The sequence below is a fragment of the Mytilus trossulus genome, chromosome 8, assembly GCF_036588685.1.
Source record: "Mytilus trossulus isolate FHL-02 chromosome 8, PNRI_Mtr1.1.1.hap1, whole genome shotgun sequence".
NCBI lineage: Eukaryota > Metazoa > Mollusca > Bivalvia > Mytilida > Mytilidae > Mytilus > Mytilus trossulus.
Window position 1 is genome coordinate 36,350,026 of NC_086380.1, and position 11,494 is coordinate 36,361,519.

Consider the following 11,494-nt stretch of genomic DNA (forward strand, 5'->3'; position numbering starts at 1 on the left):
TCGGCTAACCGAGAGATAGGTCGGTTAATCTATATTGAGTATGCGGCTATATCGGCGGTGGGTCTGTTAATCGGGTTGGTTATACGTCTGTTAAGAGTAAAACTCACAATTTAATGTTAAACTATGTTAAATTATTATGAGAATCACATCAAAAAAAGAAAAGTTTCTTACAAAATGATATCTATCATAGAACATTTTCCACCATTAAAAAAATGCATAGCCTGCGCAATTTTAAGTAAAACGAAAAGGCGTCGCGCAAGTATATATGTGTTTTTTTATCCTTGTACGCATAGCAATATTTTAGATAAAAGGCCAAAAACCATTTTTAGATATGATTTAAAGGACACAAAGTAGAACTTTGGTTCTAAAAAATCAATTGTCGTTGATAAATATTTCATAATTGTAATATAAGTTGAGTTATACCACATTTTAATAAATATTAGGGGAATACAGTCTGTTAATGGGATGGACAATATAAATCGTGTCAGTTAAGAGTTATTTAGCCACGACAATAGTCTTACTACCTTGAGGATGTACTTGTGACGAAAAAATTAAAATACGGTACAACAGTATCCTTATAGAAAGAGCACTTTTATTTTAATTTTTTTCTCTGCATTTCATTAAAAGGGTGTGTAACTTCAAATTAGCGTTATATGAACTGGATGGCCACTCGAATTCGCATGAATTTATTATTTACGCCAAGTTATCAATCAGCCTTATTTTTTTGTCTGATCAATATCTGTAACATCTATGAATCTGTCAATGTTGTCTGTTGCAATGCAGCTGGTTAAATTCCATGCGTTTTCTTTGGAAAACTAAGGCTTTTCTACCTCAGGAATAGACATTATGCCGGCGTCACACATTGGCGGATAGACGGGCGTGCACCAAAAGTTCAGAGGAAACTGACAGACAGTAGGACAACCGGAAGCGCCTGAGTAAGGATTTCGCCGCTCAGTGATACGGTTCACTAGACGACGTTGTCAACACGTAATGGCGGCCATTATTTGACGTTGGATTTGGCATTCCATGCTGAAAAGTTGCATTAATGACATTCTTGGATGTTTAATCTTTATGCTAAACAACACAAAAGGTAAAGGTTTATTCCAGATATTTCAGTTAATTACTATCAAATAAGATATGTTCATGTACAGAATGGTAACCGAGGTGGTTCAAGTGTTTATTAGCAGACATTTTTGTTGAACTTGTGCAGGATTTGAATAAATGAAACTTAACTCAGTCTTAAGCTGACTATGGGCTCAATGTGTAGTAAAAAGAGGATTTTGAAATATGCAAAGACTCATCAACATTCAAATGTGCATAAGTGACAGTGAAATGTCACTATATTTAGTAAAAAAATCAGATTATTGTCTCAGTTGTTTTCATGAAAAAAAAAATTCAAAGGAATATCACTGTTGTATAATTTATAAGATTCCTCATTTTTGTCGAGCCTGTGATTTTGTTGCAGAAAGCTAGACAAAGGGACAGTGAGCCGGCTGATTAGGCGGCGATGTTAGATAATTACTTAAAAGCTCTATATTTTAGAAGGTTGAAAGACCTGGATGCTTCATTCTTGGTATATAGATGCCTCATGTTAAGAAGTTTCTGCAGTCACATGTCCAATGTCCTAGACCTCATTTTCATGGTTCAGTGACTTCTTGAAAAAAAGGTTAAGATGTTTTGTAATATGAAATTCTCTCTCATTATAAGTAATAGGATAACTATATTTGGTATGTCATATGCCCCTCGGGCAGTTTTCAATTGACCTCGACCTCATTTCATGGATCAGTGAACAAGGTTAAGTTTTGGTGGTCAAGTCCATATCTCAAATACTATAAGCAATAGGTCTAGGATATTTAGTGTATGGAAGAACTGTAAGGTGTACATGTCCAACTGGCAGGTGTCATCTGACCTGACCTCATTTTCTTGGTTCAGTGGTTATAGTTAAGTTTTTGAGTTTTGGTCTTTTTTCTAATACTATATGCAATTGGTCAACTATATTTGGTGTATGGAATTATTTTATGATCAGCCTTCAACATTTATTTTAGCAGAACCAATAACCTATAGAAAGCTACATATATATACAAAAGACCTCTAAATAACATGACACAAGATGACCTGAAAAGGAATATATTCTGTGTCTTTATGCAAAAGTGAAATATATTAAAAAATAAAATCATATGATGCGATGGATGCAAATTAATAAATAGTAAATCTATAAAAAAAAATCCTATAGATCCCCAATGTTATGGTTTATGCTGTTTAATAAAAAAGTTGGCAACAAACTTTTACATACTTCATTCAAATAATTTACAGTAAACAAAATAACAAAAAAAAAATGAACAGGTACATTTGATTGGATATAAAGGTAAAGTACCTAGAACAGACAAGCAATTGTTTGAAAGACTCATTGTTGAAGGCTGTACGGTGACTTATAGTTGTTAATGTTTGTGTCATTTTGGTCTTTTGTGGATAGTTGTCTCATTGGCAATCATACCACATCTTCTTTTTTTTTTTATATAAGCACTAATACAAACACACCAGGATTCTCTTCGAATTCCCCCCAAAAAAGCAAATGGCCACCCCCTCCCCCTATGCAAAACATATTACTATATATTTGTAGTACTAATATACATTTGTAGTAATTGTAAATAATCATTGATCTAAGAAACTGCAGATTTGAAATAATTAAAGTAAAGTAGATATTGAACCTTAACAGCAAACCAGAAATTGAGAACCATAAGCCCCTAAAAATCACGCATGCCTTTGATAAAATTAAAAGAGCTACCCACCCCAAACCCCTTTTTGACGAAAAAAAAGGAAACACTGAAAACAAAACACATAACGATAATTGTATTAACGAACGAAAGGAAAATTATGAAAGAAATCGATATGACAAAACAGATAAGTTGTTCATTTTAAAAAATCAGCGACCGGTAACCTGGTAACAACATGCACGAAATGAATCTTGATCAACTACAAGTACGATGTCAACAGGTCAATCTCATGATGATGATGTAGGCCTCAAACTGTTAGTTTACCAAGTAAGGCCTGTTTTGGTATAACGTTGATATGGATTCAACATATTGCATGACTTTCTTGACATTAAGATAAACAAAATTGATACAAAGAAGAAAAGAGTCCGGCCAACTTTTTTAAAATGACATTTTACGTTGACATTTTCGGCGCCGGAAATTGACAACGTTGATCTATGTATTGACACAACATCGGATCGGGTCGATTCCGGCATATTTTGTTAAAAAAAATCAGTAGAGTTAAAAAATTTGTTGATGTCTTAAAATATATTCATTTTGTTTCAATGATATTTATTTGATAATTAATTTCGAGAGATGAATGGCTATCGTGTACTTTAGAATCAAGGTGAAAGGATGACCACGCCCCCATAGTGGGGACATACAAAATAAGGATGACCGTTCTCCATTTCTACTCGATAGAAGTGCCTAATTTTTTCATAACATCTGCATTATGTACCAAAGATTATAAAATGAAAGTATAAAAAAAATCGAGGCGGAGATTTTTTAGAATCATCTAATAATTATAGCAGACCAATAGACGTAATAGAGGAATAGGCGAAAATGGCGTCTTCTTCAATTTCGAAAAAAATAGATAATTTTACAATTTATTGACACATATTGATATTTTTATAGGGGTTACATATATAAGGATTCAGCTATTCTTGATAGTTGAATGAATATTTACTTTTAAAACAGAATCTTTTCCAATTTCTAATTCTACCGGCCATGCAAGGGAAAACCTTAAAAAAAAATAGACCCCTATTTTAAAATGGGTACAGTTTTTTGCCCTACTGTGGACACCCCTTTTCTTTACGGATTTCGAATTGAAAAACAAGCGAAATTACGATGTAAAAAATTTAAGGTAATTGAAGGATAGATTTTTTTTTGTACCCCTTTTTAATATCGCTATTAAATTCTACAGTTCAGAAAATCGAAATCCGAAATTCGATGTTCAGATGTGAAAAAATAAGATTTTCTTTTATTTTTTTGTTCAAACATGTAAATAATAAGTAAACTCATATATTTTTCTCTTATAAATGATCTTACAATCAACAGCATTTACCGCCGGTACTTTGTGGAAACGAATGAAATGTTTTTACAAAAGCGCGCCATTTTTCAGCTGACGTCGGCCGACGCAAAATAGTCCAATTTTCGGCGTAGGACTACTGAGCGCCGCCGAATCACATTTTGGCCAAAAAGGCACATCCGGTTGTCCTACTGAGAGTCGGTATACATAAGTTGCACGCCATAAGTGTTAAAGAACGCTTACCAATCGTTTAAAGCGCGTTGCAATAGTTTGAAGTACGTCGAAATACAATGGTAAAATTAATAAAGGAAATGGGGAATGTGTCAAAGCGACAACAACCCTACCATAGAACAGACAACAGACAAAGGCCACCAATGATCTTTAATGTTGAGAAAAACTCCCGCACCCGGAGGCGTCCTTCAGCTGGCCCCTTTAAAAAAAACATGTATACTCAGTACAGTAATAATGGACGTCATAATAAACTCCGAATTATAACATGACGTCCTTCAAACGCTTTGAGTACATACCCGTGGTAAAATATGAATATATTGCATTGGCTGTTCCGATCGTACTCCCACGTGTTTTTTTTATGAATGAAGTACCCGACGTCATAGAATGATGACGTTATAATTTAAGCATTTTACGGGAAAATACACGATTTTGATACCGAAAATCATCACAACAAGGAAACGTAAACAAACGATGCAAAAATGTGGTATAAGCCCATTTTTTTTTATATACATAGAAGGCATATAAGTAAGTTATCATTAAAATTTATCGAAATCTATCTTTATAAGTTTTGTGAATAGTTTGAGCATGTCACTTATTCTGTTTGCTCCGTTCTTTTACGCCAATCTAAAAGTGCGTGAATTTATGGGAACGGCAAATAATGACCTCCACCTAGGGCGCTTCGATCCAAATAAGTAGCCGTATTTGTCCTATTAGAATCGAAATAATTCATGGGGGCTTGAATATATCTAGATTTTACCACGGGTTGTCCCTTTATGCCGATATTTTACCCCTCGCTAGCGCTCAGGGTAAAATATTTGTCATAAAGGGCCAACCCGTGGTAAAATAACGATATATTCAAGCCCCCATGAATTATTTCTTAATTATACACAAGAAACTAAAATTAAAAATCATATAAGACTAACAAAGGCAGAGGCTCCTGACTTGGGACAGCCGCAGAATTGCGGAGGGAATAAACATGTTTATGAGATATCAACCCTCCCTTTATACCTCTAGCCACTGAAGGAAAGTAAATACGCTTGATGAACGCTACAACCCGAGGAATTTTTTATTTAGCATAAAAAACATACAACATACGCCAACATACGTTTCTTGAACGCCAGATAAACGCTTAGCCTTAGGTACGCTTCTATAGTACGCACAACACACGCATAAAGCATATTGGCAGCGTTAATTATTTTTAACACGCAGGAGCTATACGCTGATGTGTGACGCCGGTATTAGTTGCATTTCCTCAATGCTTTTCAACTTTGTTTTTGGCCTTTTAAACATTTTTTTTCGAGCGTCACTGATGAGTTTTTCGTAGACGAAACGCGTGTCTGGCGCAAATATCAAATTTCAATCCTGGTATCTATGAGGAGTTTATTTCCGGTATGTATTTTCCTTTGTACCGAGTCATCATTCTTATTGTCTGCCGCCTAAGGAAATGTCTGTTGCAATTAAGTTCTAAACCGTGGTTCGAAACAAGAAATATACATTAGTAAGGTTTTTTTATATTAGTGTTGGGTGCTGATTTAATGTGTAACAACAAGACAATTTTATATTCCTGAAAATCACAATAAATGTATAATATTAATTTTATTTTTCGAGTAATGATGTATTCCTATGATATCGTAAGTCATTTAGCCGACTCGCCGAGTCCGCAAACGTGCTTGTTTTTCTATCGAGTGACATTCAAGGTGGTGTAGAGAAAGGTTGATGTTGAAAGGTTTGTCTATATTTGTTTGCATTATAAACATATTTCAGTTCATTTGATAAAAAAAAATCAAAACATTACAAAGTTTTTCTCTGATTTATGTAGTTGTTAACTATGTAAATGACAAATTTGTGCCATGCATATCAATGAAACAGAATCCACATGATATATGCGACCATTCTTTGATGAAATTAATATTACTTTGATTTTCACTTTTTAAAGTCATTCCAACAATTTTCAGATTCCATTGTCTAAACTTATGTTTCATTGTTAATGTTTTGTTTCCATTTATTCTAGCCACTAATCTTGAGCCTATCCTTTTATTCAGATAACACCCCATATAACAATTAAATTATACTAGTAATGGCATTCATTACTCTTAACAGACCAATTAACAGACCGAGTTTCATACATCCGACCCATTAACAGACCATATTTTTTTTTATCAAAAATTGATTTATGTCACCAAAATACAGTTTTTCGTGTAGATTTTTAACATATTGATGTTAATATGGTAAACAAACATAATGCCAGTCTTTTTTCGATGTTCAAAAGATTGCATACAAGTAAACTCAACCAACTTGTCATTTTTGTGTACATTTTGTGTGTGTAAAATGTGTATAAATTTACTGATGAGTGACTCGCCTTTTCATTTTATAGATCGTTTAATGAAGCTAGAAAAAAAAAGAATTACACCACTGGATTCAGTACTCCAAATCATTTTGTCAGACATGAATAGTTTTTATGATATAAATATAATTATAAAGTTATACAATGAAACCTTGCACGGATTTTCACGATAACAACTGATTAACAGACTTTAGCCAACCCGATTAACAAACCCACCGCCGATATAGCCGCATTCTCAATATAGATTAACCGACCTATCTCTCGGTTAGCCGAGTGTCGGTCATGAAGAATAACTAGAACACATCTGCGACATATTTTTCGTCTTAATTTTTAGTATTCGTATTATGACCTTATAAAGTCATGCTGATAATACGTTCAACATAAAGTATTTTGGACAAATTTGACATTTAAGAATGATTGTACAGTACTTTAAAAAAAAAACTTTAATGCTGTACAACTTCTTACAATTGAAGAAATAGCTGCATGTTACAATGCCATTTCCTATTCCCAGAATTTAATCTACCGAATAGATGTTTCACCTGGTTTGTACTGACATGATCAACAGGACGGGTGCCACATATGGAGCAGGATCTGCTTATCCTTCCGGAGCACCTACGATCACCTCACATTTTGATGGAGTTAGCATTACTCAGTCTTAAGTGTTGAATGGTGTGTACTGTTGTTTGTCTATTTCTTTTTTAGCCATGTCGTTGTCAGATTATTTTCGACTTATAAATGAGTTTGTACATGTATGTGACTTTGGTATCTTTCGCCTCTCTTTAAAACATGTTAAGAAAGAAATATAACGTTTTACCCAATTGCCATTTTGTTCTTGGTGTGGGCTTTACTAATCAATTGATTAGAATATTTTATTATATAATCGTACCTTAAGGCAAAACATTTTTTCATATAAAAAAGTTTATTGAAAATTAAACTGAAGTCATAACAGAATTTGTACTTTCATCAAACCAGAAATAGAGTACTGATGAAATGTACAAGTCATTGAGACAGTAACCCAACAACATGAACAAAATGAATTACAGTGTGTCAAGTTATAAATCGATCGTAGTGTAAATATTTTATAATAGAGATTGAACAAAATAGTATCTTTGACTACGACATACATTGTTATGTGTTTTTACCCATTACATTAATGGTCTATTGAGTACGTGTATAATGGGACTGCTTTCAAAATCATAATTCTTAGTAATTCATACATTCAATTTGACCTCAAACGTTAATATAAATAATGAGCCATTTATTTAAACATGTTGAAATGGTAATTTATTACATTTTGATAGTTAGAAAGTTTTCCGTATTATTTTCTTCTTTTGACTTCATGAATGGAACAATTTTGTTCTCTTTGGAAAGGGCTGAATTAATTGATTCTTTTCTTTCTGTTTCCTTCTCTTTCTGAATCCTGTTATAACATTCTCGTTTATTGTTTGTCTTATGGAGATCATCAAAGTTCCCTGCAATGACTGCTATTGGCATAGCTATAACAAGTATGCCAATCATCGCACACGTGGCTCCAACGACACGCCCCAATGGCCCTTTCGGATACATATCACCGTAACCTACTGTAGTCATGGTAACCATTGACCACCACAATCCATCTAACATGTTAGGGAACGTGTCTGGCTGTCTGATTTCAGCATAGTAAATTATGTTTGAAAAGACCCATGCAATTATCATAAATGTCAGCAAAAGTAATCCTAACTGCTTAAAACTTGCTCTAACTGCTAAAAATAATATTCGCAAACTATTGTACTGTTTTGCAACCCTAAAAAACTTAAGTAAGCGCAATACAGAGGCTGCGGAACAAAAACTGATAAAATGCATTAGTATTACATGTTGTGACTCAGCTATGACATCTGAAATGCTCCGGGCGATGATAAAGCGGGACCACATTACTATGTTTAAGAAAAGATCTAAAACATTTAACCATTCCAAGAAAAACCTGCATTTCGATGGGCACGACACGAAACGTACAATAGATTCCAATGTGAAGAAAACTATGGTAAACAAGTTCAAATTATAAAGCCAAGACGGCTCATATGTAGACAGTAATAGGACTTCCTTGTGATTATCAGGATTAACCCATGTGTCAGGATTAAGCAGGATATATTGGTCTATCGTTGTTTCGTTGAAGCGTTGTATCCGGACGTTTGGGTGTGTTTGTAGGCATGGTATAATTGCTGAAACAACCACGGTGACGAGAAATATGATGCTAAATACCTGGAAAAAAATGTAGATGTTTACACATTGCTTGTTATAAACACATAAAAATAACAGTAAAATTATTTTTTCTGGTTTTCAGTCCTACGTGAATTATTATACGAATCGAATTTAGAAGCAGCTACTGAAGTTGAAAATAGGTTTTGGTCGAGCTTGGATTGAGTGGTTGTACTGTAACTATGCCTTTTTTGTGATAGTTTTGGGCATAGTACAGAACTGATGAGTCAAGTCCTATTCAACTGAAGTTAAAAGTGTTTTCGTATGTTGTGTTTTAGCACAACTGTTACAGACTAAGGAGTGGGTTGAGCGCGCTCACAACCATGTTTAACATCATGTTCAGCTCTTCGTCGTTTATTGCTGTGGTTCATACGTGTTTCTCGTTTTTTTTAAATGATTAGACCGTTGGTTTTCCGGTTTAAATGGTTTTATACTAGTAATGCAACAAAAAAGAAATAATATTCTTATTTTCATTCAAACTAAAAAAAATTCAAACGAAAATTGAATTAATTTAATATAAAGTTGTTGAGTTTAAAGAATTAAGTTTATTTTTGGTACAATGTATGACATCGTTATATTTTCTGACTCGATTATTAAAAAAAATACATATGAGATTTTGTAGATTACTATGAAGACAAGGTAACTATTATGAAACGTTTGTAAAAGACCTCAAATTAGGGTTGGTTATATTACATTTGGCTTTTATTTCGATCGTGGTTAATAGTGATACTTTTGCAATGTAGATATGTATGTTCTGTATCTCCCTCCTTTAGTAGGAGCACCACCATGAGTTATGGCGTAAAACGGATATTACAATCTCTAGTTTTACTTACCCTAGCATATGTGGATGAAGCCGGTTCATCAATGAACTGCCATACTCTGTGTCGAATTTTATTAAATGGAGAAGGTAAGTAGGAATTTTCAAATGACGCTGTCGCAAACATTTCTCTTAGCTTTGTCGCTGTAGTCTCTTTCTCGTCGTATTTGACGTAAGTTTGGAAACAACACTCTGAGATGTGTGCTAAAGGAATTTTCCAAAACTCTAATTCAGACTTCCATAACCATCCGCATAAATGTGTTGGAAGATGAATAACATCATTTCTATAATAGTCCAACACAGTATTAAAAAGTTCTGGATTTCTATCAAAGTAAAACTGTTCATGTTCCTTATTATAAAATTCGGAAGATATTGTTAATGAACCCAATAGTGTATTAGGGTATTTCTTAAGAGTTGAGAGTTTCGTCTGAAACAATGTCCCACCGACGTTAATGTATACACAATCCATGTCGCTAAACAAAAAAGTCTCAAAGTTGAATTCCTTAATATTCAATTTTCGTCCAGTGGTGAACTTGATCAAATCGGCCGCTGAGTTTTATATGTCCTGAATGTTTTAAACAATTATTGCTAATATGTAAATATAATTTCAAAGAAAATGTTGTCCTGGTTTCTATTCTTAATTCACTTAGAATTAAAGTCACTATGGCATGTTCCAGGCCAATAAATCCAATTGATAAATATTAGTTTCTAGATCTAAATGGATTGGACTGTTCAAACTGAAGTTGTTTTTTTTTTTAAAATACAACACTTAAACTACTCCATTTAACGTACACATAAATGTTATTGCTGTCGAAACATGTTTGTAAATTCGTGGGTTACTGTATTGGAGACTCCAAATGCAAACAACGGCTTACAAAGTCACTTAGTTATTCATTAAAAATGAATATATTGTTCTTTCTATTAATATAAATAGTATCATTGTCTGATCTTATGTAATAGTTTTAATTGGATTAGTGTCTTCGGGCCAACCTTCGTTAATTAGGAAATTGCCTTTTTGATGTTGAAGAGTAATAATATACAATACAATACAATATTTTTATTAATGTCTCACCTTTTACAAAGCAGTACATAACACATTGATTAAAACAATTTACACATGTATATGTAAAAGCCATTCAATGACATTATAGAGTATTTACACACTAGAAACAAATTTCCCAACGCTTAAAAACATTAAAAATAAAAACCAAACAAATACAAACTTATCTACATATCTTTTATTCTCATAAAGCCAATGCATTACATCAGTACAGAGATAAAAACAATAACTATTTACAATATACAAAACAAAGAGAGAGGTTACAGAAGTCTCTAGCCAGGAGGACACACACAAGTATTAATATGTTTTATAAATAAACAAAGTTTCTTCAGGACTGGTTTTCGTGTACTCGACATAAGTTCCGAAAATTTAAATGTATTATGTCGTTGTACAAAAAAGGAGGATAAATACTCTGTACGTTTTTGATCGAAAAAAGTACATTCCAATATATAGCGATATTCGTCACCAATTTGTCGATTTTTACATAGATGACAAACACGGTTTTTCTCTCAGTACATTTTGCCACCTTCCTGTTTCAATCGGCAATTTGTTATTGGTCGTTCGAAATCGACAAAGAACAACGGCATCTCCGCAAAGTGGAAAGGGATTAATATAAATTGCAAAACTTGTTTCCCAATCCACTATAAATAAATATGTTTAAACTAAACTAAACGGCATCTTTAAAGTCCAAAATGTTAAAATATTCCACAAATTCTCAGTTTTTCTTAAAATTTTTGTAGTTAATAGC

At 33.3% G+C, this 11,494-nt stretch overlaps 1 protein-coding gene across 1 annotated transcript; it reads right to left on the reverse strand.

The window, feature by feature from the left end:
• Nucleotides 1-7,641: 7,641 nt before the first annotated feature.
• Nucleotides 7,642-10,391, reverse strand: LOC134681882 (potassium voltage-gated channel protein Shaw-like). Its single transcript, XM_063541525.1, has 2 exons — nt 9,703-10,391; nt 7,642-8,872 (listed from the first exon to the last, which is right to left on the reverse strand). Exons 1-2 carry the CDS (start codon nt 10,153-10,155, stop codon nt 7,922-7,924), a joined length of 1,404 nt encoding a protein of 467 aa, XP_063397595.1. The 5' UTR covers nt 10,156-10,391; the 3' UTR covers nt 7,642-7,921.
• Nucleotides 10,392-11,494: the final 1,103 nt, after the last annotated feature.

Bases quoted from the DNA above. Each gene is read 5' to 3' on its own strand.
- LOC134681882 (XM_063541525.1), bottom strand. From the start codon at position 10,155: ATGGATTGTGTATACATTAACGTCGGTGGGACATTGTTTCAGACGAAA. The intron at 8,873-9,702 runs GTAAGTAAAACT...ATTTTTTTCCAG, and splicing joins CTTCATCCACATATGCTAGG to GTATTTAGCATCATATTTCT.